Source organism: Danio rerio, chromosome 11, assembly GCF_052040795.2.
Source record: "Danio rerio strain M-AB ecotype USA chromosome 11, GRCz13ab, whole genome shotgun sequence".
Lineage (NCBI taxonomy): Eukaryota > Metazoa > Chordata > Actinopteri > Cypriniformes > Danionidae > Danio > Danio rerio.
In genome coordinates this window covers 38,382,501-38,401,681 of record NC_141031.1, presented here as the reverse complement: position 1 = coordinate 38,401,681, position 19,181 = coordinate 38,382,501, and the positions used below count along the sequence as shown (strand labels likewise).

The 19,181-nt window shown below is 34.1% G+C and overlaps 1 protein-coding gene across 2 annotated transcripts in view; it reads left to right on the top strand.

Moving 5' to 3' along the window:
* Positions 1–19,181, top strand: part of sema3fb (sema domain, immunoglobulin domain (Ig), short basic domain, secreted, (semaphorin) 3Fb) — a 125,456-nt gene that overhangs the window by 81,685 nt on the left and 24,590 nt on the right. The window contains exons 6-10 of one of the 2 annotated variants that reach the window (XM_087274017.1): positions 1,116–1,205; positions 6,196–6,289; positions 10,753–10,872; positions 11,994–12,133; positions 17,436–17,550. In XM_087274017.1, coding sequence (XP_087130143.1) covers positions 1,116–1,205; positions 6,196–6,289; positions 10,753–10,872; positions 11,994–12,133; positions 17,436–17,550 — 559 coding nt within the window. The remainder of the gene's footprint in view (positions 1–1,115; positions 1,206–6,195; positions 6,290–10,752; positions 10,873–11,993; positions 12,134–17,435; positions 17,551–19,181) is intronic. The other variant, XM_087274018.1, reaches the window with a different exon arrangement.

The window sequence follows — 19,181 nt, the reverse complement described above, 5'->3', positions numbered from 1 at the left end:
GGCATGCGAGCTGAGCTGTACCCAAGACATTATACTGAAAGAAACACATGTGGCAGACGTGCTGACTCAAAATGTTGATTCTTGGGGTTTTCCGAGAGCCAGCTGTGCAACCCATCATGGTCAAAACCGTCCAGCAGCAGCACGCTATGATAACACCGCTGACTCAAACACATGATACCACAATCCCTGATGAGTATTGATTTACACTTCAAGAAATTTGTAATGCCTAATATCTTTCACACGCTAACTAGCTTTAACTATCAAGTGAGAAATCTTGATATTCATGCTGGAAAACGATGTAGGGCAAACTATGATGGTTTTTTAATGGTTTTAGACACTTTTTATCTGCCTGACTGTAGACCAGACTTTGAGACTAGCTAGATTCACCTATATATGGGGCACGGTGTCACAGTGGTTAGCCCTGTCGCCTCACAGTAAGAAGGTCGCTGGTTCGAGTCCGGGCTGGGCCAGTTGGCATTTCTGTGTGGAGTTTGCATGTTCTCCTCGTGTTGGTGTGGGTTTCCTCCAGGTGCTCCAGATTCCCCCACAGTCCAAAAACATGCGGTATAGGTGAATTGGATGAACAAAATTGGCCATAGTGTATGAGTGAATGTGAGAGTGTATGGGTGTTTCCCAGTACTGGGTTGCAGCTAGAAGGGCATTCGCTGTGTGAAACATATGCCGGAATAGTTGGCGGTTTATTCCGCTGTGGCGACCCCTGATGAATGAAGTGACTTAGCTGAAGGAAAATGAATGAATGAATACATTATTACAAATGATTAATCTCTCTGTAAAGACTTATTAGTTAAGGCCACTTAATATAAAGGGGGACCAAAAATTGTGTTTAATTGTCTTATTTTTAACTGGATATATTTGGGTATGCATTTTCTATTTATCTTTTAATTTCATTAATTTTTTGCAACTTGCTAGTTTTTTTTTTTATTTATTATTATTATAATTTTTTTTTTTAACCAAAATTGCAGCTCACTAAGTTTTGAAGATCATCTCAGTGCTTGGCTGAGCTCCTGTTCTCTTTCTTTATGGAGAGCTGAAAGGAGGAAAGTGCTTTGGTTAGTGGGTTCCATCATCCATCATGATACTGTGCTCTGTTTTAGACGGCCATGCATCTGCAGATGCCCCAGACCAGAGGCAGAGCTAGTCGTGCAGCTGAGCCTGAAACAGTGTTTGATGAGACAGGACTGCAGGTGGGACACGGATCTGAACGGCCGTCGACTTATCAGCCATCTACAGATGCATTAACCTGCATGCTCTCTGTTCCTCCGTGTCTGTCCTGTTCCTCCTCATCTGTGTCTGCCGTTGATTTCACTAACTCCGTGTCTTGACTTTCTAACACGTTTTCTCTCAAAGTTTGTTCTGTGGCTTTAAAACCTTCACTTTCTTTTAGTTAAAGTAAATGTCTTCACATTGCTTTCTGATCTGTTTGATTTCTGTTCTTGAATCTTTCTTTGTTTGTAGTTTTTATACACAAACTTACAGTAAGATCTAAAGTTAATGCTGCTGTGTTTCGTGGCAAAACTTCACCTAATGTTTTCTGTAGTTCTGGTACAGTTGCAGTTTTTCTTTTTTCTTTTCATGAATAACAATTGTTTGGTCGCCCGCCTCGGCATTTATGGCCTTAGAGATAAAGTGAATGCCAAACACACACTTTCAGGCCAAGCAGAGCAAACACAAGTTGGCTGTACCAAATACAAAGACGCAAAGGAAATAATAGAGCTACACAGCTAGACATTACTCAAATATTTCAGCCGTCCTACATTTCACATCAGAGGATGAAGCCTTCGACCTGCTTATGACCTGAGCTTTTCAAACGCACACACTTTAGTGGGATACATACAGTTTGAGCACCAAAATGTAAATCTTAACATTAAAACAAATCACTTTGGCTTATTAAACAGTTTTATTGTTGAGTTGAATAAAAACAGTTTTATTGATCTTAAATCAGCACTGCAGAACCGTCCCAGATAAAGTTTTAATTATTTGTAACATTTATTATCACTTGAACACAGTTGACATGGTTTTTTGTTTTGTTTTGTTTTTTGTTGTGTTGTGTTTTTTTTTTTTTTTGGTGTTTGCTTTTTGTGTGTTGTTTACTGTTTTGGTTTGGTGTTTGTTTTTTGTTGTTTTGTTTTAGTTTGGTTTGTTTTTGTGTTTTTTTATTTTTTTTATTATTATTTTTGTATGTTTTTTTGTTTTTTTTTGTTTTGATTTGATTTGGCTTGTTTCAGGTTTGTGTTTGTTTTTTGTGTTTTGTTTTGTTTTGTTTTGGCTTGTTTTGGTATGGTGTTTGTTTTGTTTTGTTTTTCTGTTTTTTGTTGGTTTGTTTTGTTTTTTGTTTTTTGTGTTTTGTGTTGTTTTGTTTTTTATTTTGGTTTGGTTTGGCTTGTTTTGGTATGGTGTTTGTGTTTTGTTTTGTTTTTTTGTTTTTTGTTGGTTTGTTTTGTTTTTTGTGTTTTGTGTTGTTTTGTTTTTTTATTTTGGTTTGGTTTGGCTTGGCTTGTTTTGGTTTGCTGTTTTTTTTTTTTTTCATGATGCACACAATGTAAAATAAAACTAAGTTTAAATTTGACGTATATTAGTAGTTATAATCAAATAATTGTTGTATTTTAAAACTATTGTATTAAATATGGGAATAGTAAACACACACACACACACACACACACACACACACACACACACGCACACACACACACACACAAGCACACTGTACCAATTCCCATATTAATTAATAATAACAAACTATTCCAAATTATAATAATATATGTATTCATTTAAATAATTAAAAAACACTCATGGGGGCATAAAATGTCAAATTAAACATAAAGAATTAGCAAAATTGGTCACATTTTACTAAAATGAACTAACAATGAATACTTGTAGTGTTTATGAATCATAATTCAGTGTTTACTAATGCATTATTAAAATCCAAATTCATGCATGTTGACAGTGTTAATGCACTGTGAGTTAACACGAACCTATAATGAACAACTTTATTTCTATTAACTTATGGTAACGAAGAGGAATAAATACTGTAGTGGATGTGTAGTGGATAATGCAACCTTATTGTAATGTGTTACTGCAAAATGTATTTGTTAATATTATAATGTAAATTTAATTGCATTTTATATTTTAGAAATTGTATTAACACTAATGTATTTGATAAATAAATAAATATATATATATAATAATTTATATAATAATTTCAAAATTAAGCAGTTTTTAGTGTAATGATAAAATGTAATGTACATTTAATTTCATTTTATATTTTAGAAAATATATTAACACATTTATATACATATTGACATGTATGGAGTTGAACATTTATGTAAATATATAATGTATGTATATTTATAAATGCATTGGGGAAAAGTTTTTTTTTTAAATCATAAAAAATATAATTATAAATATTAATAAATGAATAAATAAATATACAAATACATATGCGACATTTATAAGCACCTTTTATTTTAAAATAATCATCTAATAATCAGATAATTATCACAAAATTAAGCAGTTTTTTTTTCCGCACAAAAATAGTTTTAGAAAGAATTTCATTGGCCCATTTTAGCTCAGTCAAACAAGAGTTTCTGTAACAAATGTTGGATTTTCTAATTTAAGGCGGTTCAACCCCCGCAGGATCTGCCAGCGCTGGCTGTTTCTGCGCTGTTGATTTTAATAACAGGTGAAAGGGAATCTGTTAATGCTGGACAGCTCTGCATATTTTGACAGCCTTTCCGCTCTCCTCCAAATGAATGTTGATAGATGAGATTAGCAGTGTCTTCCACTCGTCCGTCTCCTGCTGCGACTGTAGAGGAAACTCTGGGTTTAAAAACGCTACGGCTGCGGCTCATGGCGAGTCTGCAGGGCATGTCAGCGCACGCTCATGGCAATTCCTAAATCGCACATGCAAAATACCTGTCAGTCAGTGTTTCCACATCGTGCCTGAGGGATGCTGGGAAGGGCCGGTGTCAGTAAACCATTCTGCCATGCTCACAATGCAGGATTAGACACGTGTTCGCATCAAGGTTATTTAGTAAACTAAAACTATTTGTCAAACTTTTTTGTTAACGTAAATTTTAAAAAAAAAAAATCACAACAAATGGAAAAAGTAAATGAAACGAATTAATTACTAAAAAACTGAAACTGAAATAAATTATTAGCAAAAATAAATAATCTTAGCTGTATAAAAAAGTACCTGTAGATGCAGCCAAACACATCAGTCAAGCCTGATAATACACAAAAACATTCTATATAAACATAACATCTCTAACTTTTCTTCATTTGCAAAAAAAATTTAACTAGATAGGCATCTCTGCGGGTTTTGCATATCTTTAATATAAAGAATATTGTCTGTGTTCGTCTTTATTTATTTATTTTTTACTTGTGTTGAGATTTTGAGTCTGTTCAAGCAATTATTTTATTTGTATTACTAAGAGGTTTCTACAAGAATTAATGTAAGCTGTGTAAACACAATTAATGCCCTGGTTTGGACTGGACATGTCCTGTTAACTCTGTTAAACTAGAATTGACTAAAACTATAAGGATGTAACGATTCACCTGACTCATGATGCGATACGACTCATGATACTAATCTCACCAAATTAAGATTTCAAAATGATTTCTTTTTAGCAAAATTATTTGAGACAAAATTAAGGTAAACAAGAGACCTTTTTTTTCTCAAATGCTGCACAATTTTTTTCCTGCAAGATAATTCATAGGCTGCACTTTTCTAAAAGCAAATTGTCAAGAATATTCCTAGTAATTGACTCAACATGTTCTAGGTGCCGCAGAGATGAGGCCACCTTGGGCCACATATTCTGGACGTGTCCATCCTTAAAATCATTTTGGTCTGCAGTGTTTGAGACTATTTGAGGCCTAACTAGGTTAATTAGGTTATCTAGGTTAGGCTAATTAGGCAAGTTATTGTATAATGATGGTTTGTTCTGTAGATTATCGAAAAAAATAGCCTAAAGGGGCTAATAATTTTGACCTTAAAATAGTGTTTAAAAAATTTAAAACAGCTTTTATTCTAGACAAAATAAAACAAGCAAGACTTACTTAATAAAAAGACTTGTCTACTACTAATATCGTTTCTGCAATAACTCAATTGCAATTTTTAAAAAATTCAAAAAAAGTAAATAATTCAAATTAAATTAAGACTCTTTAATATAAACAAACTAACATTTTGTGCAGCTAAATTACAAATTTAAAATGAGTTCCAAACCAAAAATTAACAATACAAATTACAGAAGGCTCTTTCATACAAACAAACTAAAACTGTGACTGTGTTAGGATTTGACATATTTAAAAAAAAGAAATATGAGCATATCTTTGTTTTCTGGCATAAGCTAAGGTTTTTACACATTTACAATGTCCCCTGCTGATGAAAAAAAACTCTTTCACTGGGGACTGAGATGAAGAAAGACTTTCCTAAACCAGAGAGCACTGTGTACAAAGGTGGTCAATAGCCAAAATACTAATTTTAATGATGATATAATAAGCAAATTACTAAAAGCTGCATAGACTAAACTGAAAAAGAGAGAAAAGGGGAACAATCTAATACCTGGATCTGCAACAGAACAACTTTCTCTTTCAGTCTGAAAAACATCTTCACATTTTCACTAGGAAAACACTGATGCACCATGTGATCTCTATAACGTTAGCACTCGTTGGATCACGATTCGTTCAACATTTCTATCGATTTAAATCATCACATATTTGAATGGATTTTCAGCAGGCTAACGGTGAATCGTTACATCCCTAACTAAAACTAAAACTAAATGTATAAAAACTAAATAGAAGCTGAGTTCATTACTTCAAAACTAATACTAATAAAGCCATTAATAAAATAAACCAAAACTAGACTAAAATCTACAGCAAATTCTATAAAAATTATCGAATTAAAAAGTCTTCTAAAAAGCCAAAACCTTGGTTGGCATATGGACAATTAGTTTGGATATGTTCATTTTTATCTGCTGTTCTTCACGTTTATGTTGTGCATCATCTTTTCCCTCATGCCTAACCTTGATGTCTTGACTTACTATACTAAATATATGTCATGTTTTTTAGGGATTTCAGGATGTTTACAGAGTCTACAAAGCATTTCTATAGAATCAGAATTATTGAATGTACTGTAAAACAGAGAAGCTGAATCTTTCCTTTCAATGTCTCTTTCAGGAATATGTGTTCCATTTGGAGCCCGGCAAGGAGGATTCTGGGAAGGGAAAGTGCCCGTATGATCCAAAACTGAACAGCGTCTCTGCTTTGATTAGTAAGTCCTTCAAGCACTTTGTCAAAAATGTTTAAAGAATGTACATTTCCACTTGAGTGCTTTGGGTATTTAACATTCAGTGCTCTACAGTGTTTTTGTGCGAGTCAACATATTGAAATAAAAGTCTCAGTAACTTCACATGGTTTACACGGACTTTAATGGACATTCATGCTTCCCAGGTAAACCTGTAACATTACATTTACATTTTACATTTAGTCATTTAGCAGACGCTTTTATCCAAAGCGACTTACAAATGAGGACAAGGAAGCAATTTACACAACCAAGAGCAACAATGAATAAGTGCTTTAGGCAAGTGTCAGGTCTGTAAAGTCTAAGAAGGGAAGTATTAGTAGTATTAGTATTTTTTTTTTTGTACAGTTAGTGTGATATTCAGAGAGGCAATTGCAGATTAGGAAGTGTAGTGGAGACTAAATAGTTGGGTTTTTAGTCGTTTCTTGAAAATAGCGAGTGACTCTGCTGTTCTGATGCAGTTAGGGAGTTCATTCCACCAACTGGGCAGATTGAGCGTGAGCGTTCGCGAAAGTGATTTCTTCCCTCTTTGGGATGGAACCACGAGGCGACGTTCATTCACAGAACGCAAGTTTCTGGAGGGCACATAGATCTGCAGAAGCGAGAGCAGATAAGAAGGAGCAAGGCCAGAAGTCACTTTGTAGGCAAACATCAGAGCTTTGAATTTGATGCGAGCAGCAACTGGCAGCCAGTGCAAACGGTGCTAGTAACTCCATGAAAACTTTTTATTTTTATTTATTTATTTATTTTTATTAGTTAATTTAGTCACACATTAAAAAACAGTTCTGTTATAAACTGTTTAGGTTGATTATGGGCCCAAAAATCACTTTTGAATCACTTTCTTTTACTGTCCCAAAAACATGCAGTGTTCATTTATACAAGTATAAGATTTATGAGATGGTACATTTCTTTCCTGATTGACAGTTAAATGGAGAAATCGTGGCGTTATTGGTTGTGGATTTTATTGGAAAAAGTGCAAAGCGTGATTTCTGAGTAACTCTTAATGGAGATCTCAGATGGCAGTGAAAGTGTTTATACTGAAGCATGCGAGTCAGCGAAGTGTTTTAACAAGTCCTCTAACCATGCTTCTCACAGCGACTCTTCATGCACTACCAAACTCTACGCTTTATAGATCACTGGAAATGGGTCATTTCATAATAGTGCTTGAGGGGAAAAAGCTTTTTAATTTTAGAGAGTTTAACTATGTTCCTTGTTCACAGAGAAGCTGGATGGTGTTGAGGAAAAAATGGCTTTGTTTTATTAGGCTCATTTAAGTTGCCCTAGGTCACAGAAATGCTGTTCATAGAAATAGGACAGTATGATTGGTCAAAAATCTAAATTATGATTGTGATATTCACTGTTAAAAAATATCTACTTCTTTGCCTAACTTGATTTAGGGCTGTTGGCCGAAGTTGAATATCCCAAATTGTATTACATTAAATTTGCCATGGGTAATTTCCTAATTTATTTGCTAAGATTTAAAAATAACTTGAAATCTTTACTTTAAAACATATTAATTAAAGATGCCTCATCGCTTTTGACTTTTTATAATAAACCTATAGTAAAAACATAAACAATTCCATTTATAACACAATGGAGTTCAATGCTGAATACACTAGTTGAGCTGCTCCTGCTTTTGCCTTAATTTGCTCACTGATGTCTTGTGCATTGTCCTCTATCTGTTAAGTGACAGAATTTACATTTTAAAAGACTGATTCATTCACAGTATTTAAATGAAACATTTAATTCTAGTTGGCTTTTTGTACACTCTTAGAAATAAAGGTAAGCAAGCTGTCACTGGGGTGGTACCTTTTCAAAAGGTACAAATTTGTACTTAAAAGGTCCATATTAGTACCTCAAGGATACATATTAGTACCTAAAAAGTGCAAAAGTGTTCCTCTTAAATTTTAGGTACTAATATATATATATATATATATATATATATATATATATATATATATATATATATATATATATATATATATATTTTAAGGTACCAATATGTACCCTTTAAGTACAAACGTGTGCCTATTTAAAAGGTACCACCCACTGACAGCCCTGTACCTTTATTTCTGAGTGTAGCTCCTCAGTTAAACAAACAAACAAAAGGTCATGTTAAATTCAAAATGATGATCTCTCTCAAAAGCATTTGCCCCAACCAACTCCCCATCATTCTAGCTCTCTTTTCAGATGGGATGGCGGGCCAAACCAAAGGTTACACTCTTAGAAATTAAGGTACGGGGTCTGTCACTGGGGTGGTACAAACTTGTTCATAAAAGGTCTATATTAATATCTCAAAAAGTACAAAAGTGTTCCTTTTGAAACTTTTAGGTACTAATATGCTTTTTAGGGACCAATATGGAACCTTCAAGTACAAATGTGTACCATTTGAAAAGGTATAGCTCCAGTGACAGCTTGTGTAACTTTATATCTGAGAGTGTACCATAGGCCATCTGGCCCACAGGCCCTGCTTTGGGCACCTGTAATATACTTTTCTTGTGGAGAAAGTCTTGCTTCTTTTAGTTTGGATGGAATAAAAGCAGGTTTCTTTTTTTTAATGATTTTTAAGGTCAATAGCCCCCTTTAAATATATTCATCTTTTTAATTGGCTACAGAACACACCACTGACCATTGTCAAGTGACTCACTTAATTAATCTAATTTGCATAGTTAACCTAATAAGCCTTTTAATTTTGCACTTTAAACTGAATACTAGTATCTTGCACAAAATCTGATATCTCATAATATCTGCAAATATTATGTATCATCATCATGGCAAAGACAAAACAATTTAGGGACTTGGGAAATATTTGAAAAGTAATAAATTTTACAGAAGGGCTAATCATTTTGCTTTCAATTGTGTGTGTTTTATTGCACACTATATGCAACTGTGTATTTGAAAAACATATTTGAAAGAATATTTTCCTTTTACGATGTTAGATTGTGTATTACTAGTCTTTCCTTATAATATTGTTGATGAGTTAATGGGTCATATATTAGCTTTTCCCTGACTAAACCATCCTCAAAGTAGCGCGTCATCAGCCGAGACCAAACAACAGCACAAAGCTCCAATTTAGCAGGACTTACACAGCAGGTAATTCAGCAAAACCCTTGACTAGGAAAACAACTGGCTAAACCATATTATCAGCACAGCTTAGCAAAGCCCACAACTAGCAAAACCACTTAGCTAAGCCGGTACAAACAATTTATCACAGGCTTACAACGAAGTACGACCTCAAAAACCACAAACAAACATACCAAGGAAGCTTTCGCAAACATTTTGGGCTGCCAGACCTCAAAAGAACGCTTTACTGCCTTCCTGCCTGGTCATATTTAAATACCACCTCGTATATTATAGATGTTTGGTTAAATTTACAAGGCCTTCTGACAGGCTGGCACCTAGACTTCCTTTAAAAATCAACAGTTTTGATACAGCATTAGGAAAAAAGTGCCGGCGGGCTGAGCAAATAGACTGTCAACAAGCTCATTCTGCATCTAGCACATTACTTTTACAAACCCTTCTCACTGAATGTGTATCTTACGGGGTACATAGAAGCAAGTGTGGGCAGAAACGGGCACGTCCAGAGCTCTGGATTCCTCAGATAGAGCATTAATCATGAGCACCATGGTTCTGCCAACTCTAATGCGAAGACACCTGCTCAAATGGCCTGCAACTGGCTTCTATACACACACACACGCAGACGCACACACACACACTTGACCTCCACAATACTTAACAAGGACCAAATACCTTCAGAGGCTATAATAACCCTCACATGCAGAGGCGTAATGATCGGCACATGTGAGAGCCAGTGGCCATCAGTCTTGTCCAGTGAGTCTAATGGAAGCTGGCAGTTGCTGTCAAGCCGAGATTTATATCACTGTTCAGTGTTTGTGTGTTTTTTTGTTCCAACACGCATAACTGTGGTGTATGTTAACATTTATTATATACTTTTTGTCACATTATTTCGTAAATATTGTTTAATAATAATATATACATATTTTTACTATTATTATTTTTATTACAGTTATCTTTATAATAATAATAATAATAATAATAATAACTATTTTTGCTTTAATTACTATGGTTGTTGTTATAATTACCAGTATCTTTATTATTATTGTTATTATTATTTTTTTTTACAACTATGATTACTAATAAGAATAATAGCAACGTCAAGCCATAAAATGATAAAAAATAGTTTTTTGATGGTACTACTACAACTATTAATATTATTATACAAATAATTGAATTATTAGAAAAGTGTTGCTGTAAATTGAATAGCTGCTCAGTAGATGCTCTTTATCTCTGTCCTGATGGATCATCTGGCACTGATGTTGAAAGAACAATGTCATATTTTGGCTGTGACTGATATTTCATCATAGACCGCAAAATCTAATAAATCATTTGCACACTCTTTCTGTGTTTCTCAGATGGAGAACTGTATGCAGGGGTGTATATTGACTTCATGGGAACAGACTCTGCTATTTTCCGCACTTTGGGGAAAAACGCAGTCATGCGTACCGACCAATACAACTCAAGATGGCTGAATGGTAAATTTTATTTTCCTTTTTAGTTTCCTTTTTTTTTTCCTTTTTTTTTTTCCCAATAACTCCATTATTTTGTTTAAATTTATTTTCACTTTATTTTAATGTATTTATTTAATTTTAATTTCATTTATTTTATTTTCATTTTATTTCATTTATTTTAATTTATTATTATTTTATTTATATTTCTTTTATATTTTCATATCTTATTTTTATTTTCATTAATTTATTCATATTTTATTTTCCTTTCTTCATTTTATTTTATTTTCATTTATTTATTTTATTTAATTTTCATTAATTTAATTTAAATTAATTTTCATTTATTTTATTTTATTTTCATTTTATTTAATATTTATTTTTTATTTTATTTTTATTTTCATGTATTTTATTTTATTTCCATTTATTTTATCATTTTATTTTTTAATCAACAGTTTGGATTTTTTGCAGGTCTTTTAAATGGTTCTTTTTTTGCACACAATTTCTCAGCAGGACACTGCAGGTTAATAGTGTAAATACTTCCCCTGATACAATTACGCCAATCTATTGTACTACACGTTTTATAAAATTTTGTCTTTTAAATATGCATATAAGGCATTTTTATTAAATATGCAATAATTTGCATATGTTTTTTTAGCACAAAGTCTAGGTTAAAGTTATTTTCTTTTATTTGAAATATTATAGAGTCAAGGGGTTTTATATAGGAGGTTTTATATAGGGGGTTTTCTTTTTTCAATAGTTTGTTAATTCCATAATAACTTTTTGCAGACTGAAATGTTATGTATATAATTTGATAGATTATGCACAAACGTATCCCTCAGTAAAAACCTTTAGAAAACAGATATGAATAAAACTGTGAGAATTGGTTGAGATATAGCGTTTAAAAATATGTATTGTAATTTAAATCTGCATGCATAAATTGATAAAGAACAGAACAATAATTGTATGTATTTTGGATCTGAAAAAAAAAAAAAACACTTTAGGAATATTCAAAATTTCAAAATTAGTCACATGATAAAACAAGATGTTTCTCCCTGCATTGTCTTGCCCTAATATGAACAGTGTGATAATAAATTGTCCAAAATGTAAACTATCATTTCGCATTCTTTTCCTCTGTCTGTCTTTCTTAGACCCATCATTTGTCCATGTGCACCTCATTCCTGACAGCGGTGAGAAAAACGATGACAAACTCTACTTTTTCTTTCGTGAAAAGTCTTCTGAAATGGGCCAGAGCCCGAAATCACAATCCCGCATCGGCCGCATCTGCCTGGTGAGCTCAAACTCTTAAATATAAATCGATGAATACGACCCAAAGTTTGAGACATTCCGTCCCGTTCAGCATCTCTGAAAGAGATTCCAACTCCAGCACAGAGCGAGAGTCCTGGTTTGTGGATATTTGACTGTGGCGTTTCTGTTTGCTTGCCGCTGACGTGCCGAAATCCACACATATTTGCCCTCGCTGCTTACAATACGTCTCTCTATCCGTGCGACCCTTGACCCTGTGACCCTTAACCTGTCAGGTCAGCCGATTTGAGTATGACAGAAAGTCTTCGGCAGAACTGTGCTGTGGAAAAGATCCCTAATTCAGCCATTTGTCCCAAGTGTGGAGCTGAAGCACACGTTCTTAATGAAAATAGTGCCAGACCACAACTGCAAATTGAGCAGGGCAGAGAAAACAAACACAGAGCCACAGGGGGAAACTCAGGTGGTTTTGGTGCATCATCTTGGGCTTAATGTGAGCTTAAGGGTATGATCTTGTTTAACTGTACTTGGGAGGGATGAATCCCAAAAGGCTTCACATAAAGAAGGCTGAACTAGACCAAAGAAATGGTGTTCATTTAAGTATTTTGTGAGTTATATATTGAGTATAGAGGAGGGTCAGCCTTTTCAGTAGTTTGTGTAATATATATGCATAATTAGTAAATTAATTTCTAATATTTATAATACAATGGAATACAATACAATACAAACTCTATTGTCAGATATATATTAGATTTTTTCTTGTATAACAGCAGGTTACAAACTCATTACAAATAGATAAGACATGATCAAACTCAGTGTTTTTTTTGGATATTGATTGGATTCTGACATACTGTAACCTGTGATGGGCTATTTTAGGAAACAATCTTTTGAGACGACCTGTATTTGATGAAAAACAGTGAAATTTGCAGAACGGGCAAACATTTGCATCTCTTTGTGACTCCTTTTAAGCCGGTTAAATTTATTTTTATAGTAGCTTGTTGTGGGGCAACGCAGTAGGTAGTGCTGTTGCCTCACAGCAAGAAGGTCGCTGGGTCGTTGGTTTCTGTGTGGAGTTTGCATGTCCTCCGGGTGCTCCGGTTTCCCCCACAGTCCAAAGACATGCGGTACAGGTGATTTGGGTAGGCTAAATTGTCCATAGTGTATGAGTGTATGTGTGTGAATGAGTGTGTGTGAATGTTTCCCAGAGATGGGTTGCGACTGGAAGGGCATCCGCTGCGTAAAAATGTGCTGGATAAGTTGGCGGTTCATTCCGCTGTGGCGACCCCGAAATAATAAAGGGACTAAGTCGACAAGAAAATGAATGAATGAATGAATGAGTAGCTTGTTGTTTTTGTTGTTGTTTTTATTATTATTATTATTTAAGATCAGTGCAAACTATTTTCCTATTTTTTTAAGATATGATAAAGTTTAGCCACATAACACAAAGGTGCACTTGTGGTGGTATTGCAAATAGTAGCAGTCGATTTAAGTCCAATATTTAACGATCCATTCATAAACTGTCATTTGCTTTGTTTACATTAGTACATTAGTAAAATTGTCAAAATATTTTCACAATTTAAAATAACTCTTTACTATGTTTATATATTTTAAAATGTAATTTTGTAGTGATCCAAATCTACATTTTTTTAATCTACATCATTAATTCAATACTTCAGTGTATCAATTTGCTACTGAAACCAAACTGTTAAAACATACAGTATACTTTTGCAATGACCTGTTTTTAATGTCACCAAGCAAGAATTTTTGTTTGGAAAGACTTTAGAGGAAACATTTTTAAATGTGAATCCTTCAAAACAAAAACTGACCTAACGTGCGTTAACTTAAAAAAATAATAAATTCTTATGCGTTATTTATTGCTGATTATGTCTTTTTATTCTTAGAATTTTTTATAGAAAACTGATATTTATAAAATTATGATATGGAGGCCATGATGGACAGAGTCTAGTACACAAATTTGGCCTGGATGGCGGGGTCAAACCACTACTCTTTTTCGAAGGACAATATGGGTTTTTAACGACCACAGAGTCAGGACCTTGGTTTAACATCTCATCTGAAATGTTAAATTCTGTTTAATTTAGTGTAAACCGTGTTCAATTTTATATATATATATATATATATATATATATATATATATATATATATATATATATATATCTTTTTTCCCAAAGTTAACATTCTTTGATAATTTAAAGTTCAAAAGCACTCAATGTTTTAGAAAAGGTTTATTTTCTAACCTTTTAAGTGTCTTTACTTTTATATTTTTATCAGTTTTATGTAGCACTCTTGCTAAATTAAATTAAATCATTACTTTTACACAAAGTTAATAAAAACTTATAAGGTTTTGAAAAGGTGGCTCAGAGGTTAGCACTGTCGCCTCACAACAAGAAGATTGCTGGTTAGAGTCAGTCGGCATTTCTGTGTGGAGTTTGCATGTTCTCCCCGTGTTCACATGGGTTTCCTCTGGTTGCTCCGGTTTCCCCCACAATCCAAAGACATGCTCTATAGGTGAATTGGAAGAACTAAATTGCCTGAAGTGTACGAGTGTATATGCGAGTGAGAGATTGTATGGGTGTTCGCGGTAATGGGTTGTGGCTGGAAGGGCATCCGCTGTGTAAAACATATGCTGGAACAGTTGATGGTTCATTTTGCTTTGGCGACCCCTAATAAATAAGAGACTAAGATGAAGGAAAATGAATGAATGAATGAATGCACAACTTTTTGTGCATGTCTTTTGTGATTGACTTTTGAAACATGCATATGTCCACTGAGAGGTTTCATATGTGGGACCACATAGTGGTATATGACATTGCATGAGTATGTGTGTGTGTGTGTGTGCGTGAGTGTCTGTGTGTGTGTGCGTGTGGGTGGTGAGTTTGTGTGTTTATCCGCTTTCTGTTTTGTGTTTACATGCATGTTTATAAGAGTGCGTGGTCTCTGTCGTGCAGCCCCCCCAGGTCTTTGTTTATGAGTCGGGGTCATGTGTTGACCTCTCATGCAAACACACCCCTGCGCTCTGGGCTTTATAGATCACCCTCCAGAGGACCAGCCATTCTGTTTCTTCACATCTGCACCCATCTGGTCACCATCCACCCTCACACTGAGATCTGGAGCGGCTATTAATAACAACAAGAGATCATGCAATCAAAGATGACATGCAGAGAGCCCGAGGAATAATCATTCATAGAGTTTTGTTGAAAAGTCAACTTGCAGAATCTGTTCAATAGATAGTTCATCAAAGTTTTAATTAATTTTTTTTTTTTTTTTGATTATGAAAGTATTTGTTATTTACGAATTAAATGGCAGTGCAAATCTGAGACAGCAGCATACTGTCTTAATTCATTCAAATGGAAAAAAAGAACAAAGCATGTAGAATGGATCATTGAGTAATTAATAAAACTGATTGCATTTATAGATTACATACCAGGTAATATGAGAAGATTTATTAAACAATTTTACTGCTGGAACATTTACATATAATAGATTAAATGCATTTATATTCATAGGAGGATCAAAGCAAAAAAAATTAAATATTGACAAAATATTAAGTGGAATTTATAAGGTTACAAAAATATTCTTTTTTTTAACGTTTGGTAAGATTTTATTTTGATGGTCTATTTGAGTATTAGTAGACTATCTGCTTAATATCTGTTGATACTTCTCCTTCAACAGACATTTAACTGACTCTAAGAAACCTTGCAAGTACATGTCAACTTACACTAACCGAATCCCAACCTAAGAGTCTACTTATAATCGAATGAGAATTAAATGCAATGTAAGTTTAATTCAACAAACAGACCATCAAAATAAAGTGTGACCACAAAAAGTTATTTTAATGATTATTTATTCTCAGTCTGTACGCTTGGCTTTTTTCTGCAGGATATTCGTAAGTTAAATCAGAATGAGAATTGAGAAAACTCTGAAATGACTGTAAAAGGTATTATTTTGAGGTATCATTATAAGAAACATAGACACATCCCTTGTATGATGTTCAAAATGTAGGTATGATTTTTATGTTTTCAACTCAAAAAAATAACTAAAAAGCAGCATTAAAAAATAAAATAGTAGATGACATCAAAATTGGGTAAAATCTTCTTTATTAATTTGTGAAACTTTAACACATAGTAAGGAAAACAAAAAAGGGAGGGTATAAAAAAAATAACAATAATAGAAAAAAAAATATATATATATATATATATATATATATTTTTTTATGTTTAGATTTTAAACATTATTAACGAATAATATACTAATGTTTAGATGGGTCAGTTGGCATTTCTGTGTGGAGTTTGCATGTTCCGTGTTGGCATTGGGTTTCCTCCGGGTGCTCTGGTTTTCCCCACAAATACAAAGACATGCATGCACTATAGATGAATTGGGTAAGCTAAATTGTCCACAGTTTATGTGTGTGAATGAAAGTGTATGAATGTTTCCCAGTGATGGGTTGCAGCAGGAAGGGCATTCGCTGTTTAAAACATGTGCTGGATAAGTTGGTGGTTCATTCTGCTGTGGCGACCACTGATTAATAAAGGGACTGAAGCTGTAAAGGAAATTATTGAATGAATGTTTAGATGATTTATGCACAATACAATTTGGGTAATATTACAGAAAAAAAGTAATATTTTATACTTACCAATGAATCAGTAATATGTTCCATCTCTTAGTGGATGTATGAAAGACCTACTGTGGTTTTGTTTGCCAACCAAATGGTTCTGCATGGATTTGCATTGTAACCATTAAAAAAAAGTTAAGAATGTTTTTTTTTTTATCTTAACTCCTATACTCCGCATTAATCCGCAGATTTAATTTTACCAAAATCTGCACCGAAAACTCAAAAAAGTTTACAGATATTAGCAGTTAACAGCTACAGTAGTTTACAGACCACTATATCAAGGTTTTTATGGTGGTTTTGTGTCTTATTTTAATTTACTGCATTACACTTGTATTGAAAATTTGATCCAAGTTACCCATAATGACGGTAAATTGTTTTGGAATGACCTAGTGTTGAATAAATAATAAGGGCATTTTTGGGTGAACTATCCCTTTAACAGTACCTTCAAAACGAACAGCTCCTGACCTAAGTCCAATAACAAATCAGGATTCCTCAAGCACCTCTTTCCAAAATTTGGCTGGCTATCAAACCAGATCGGGTGTGTTTTGTGAATCAAACGAGACACTATTTGCAATCATGTCTTCTCACAGCTAACTTTTCCCGGCTGTTTGTTCCTCTGTGGAGGGGCTTGATATAAATTCAGCACAGCTATTTCACCTCTCTTTGATTTTGACTCAAAACGACGGCTGTGTGTTTACAGAACGATGACGGCGGTCACTGCTGCTTGGTCAACAAGTGGAGCACCTTCCTGAAAGCCCGTCTCATCTGCTCAGTCCCAGGAGCTGACGGGATTGAAACGCACTTCGATGAGCTCAGTAAGTGTCTGTTTCCATCTCCAACAGATTAAAAAAGGCCTCATCTGGATTCTTAGAGTGCTTTTTTTGAAACTGGCTTATTTCTCCCGTAGCTCGGTTCTTTTATGCATACAGTTGAAGTCAGAAATATTAGCCCTCCTGATTCATTAGCCCCCCTGTATTATATATTCTTATTTCTACAAATTATGTTTACTGGAAAAAAATTTTCAACACATTTATAAACATAATACAATTAATAACTTATTTCTAATAACCGATTTCTTTTATCTTTGCCATAATGACAGTATATAATATTTTACTTGATGTTTATAAGATACTAGTGTTTAGCTGAAAGCGAAATTTAAAAGCTTAACTGGGCTAATTAGGTAATTAGACAAATCATTGTATAGCGATGTTTTTTTCAGGAGACAATCGATTAAAAAAAATTATTAGGAGGCTTATAATATTGATCTTAAATTTTTTTAAAATTAAAAACTGCTTATATTCTAGCCGAAATGAAACAAATAAGACTTTTTCTAGAAGAAAAAATGTTATAGGAAATACTGTGAAAATTTCCTTTTTCTGTTAAATATAAGAAAAAATTACAGGAGGGCTGTAATTTTTTTTTTTGACTTGAACAAAACTATTGGCTCGAGATTACCTAATGCCTAGTTCAGACTGCGTGATTTTAGCCCCGATTTTGGCTCACCGACAGGTTTTGAGAAATTGCTGACAAATGCCTGAAATCACAGGCAAATCGGTGCTCGTGCACGTGAGTGACAAACACACAGTATGAACGATCAAAGACGTGATCTGAGAGAATCGCCGATGAGTCGCCGATGCCTGTGAGATATTTGGCGTGCTGAATATCTGGAGCTGTCGGCGATTTAAATCATTACGTGTGAATTGAGTTTTGACTGAAAATAACATCAGCGATCGCCTACAGCTAATGAGAGAGCGGCATTCACTTGTGTGTGCGTGTGTGTATACCTGCTGCAGGCCAGCGGGAGGCTGGGGGAGAAGTTAAAAGCGCTGATTTTCGATTTATTTGGACCCACGAAATAGAGGAAAAACAAGTGGAGGTTTGACAAGACTCAGAAGCAACCGTGTCTGTTTGACGTTTCATACAGAAAGAAATTAGTTTATTATCAACGTTGAAGAGAAATGGCTAATTCCCTTTAAACCCAGGTGAGCAAATATGTACATTTTCTACCCCATTAAAGGCTTCTTTCTCATTATGTAGTTAATAACAAAAGATATACTACGTGTTTTTGGCTGTGAGACGTAGTTTGGACAAACTTGTCGGCGATTCTTCCTATAGTAAAGTCATGCAATGTGAAAGTCCTTGTCACCGATCCATCTTGCAGTTTAAACAAAGCAGCGATGAAACGCTAGCCCAGATAGTCAAGCAGTGTGAAAACATCTGTGACACGACTACTTTGAAAATCATGCAGTCTGAACTCGGCATAAGTGAGGTTGTTTCAGCTCAGTTTCAACAAACTCTGAAGCTCTTCAGTTGTTGTGCAAAATTACTCAAACTAATGCACCAGGCTATATGACTGCATATGATGGTTATATAAGTAGGCAAAAACCTCTAAATGCCATCTGAAATTTTCTTCTAAAGTTACCATTTTTCCCTGGCTCTTGTGTGC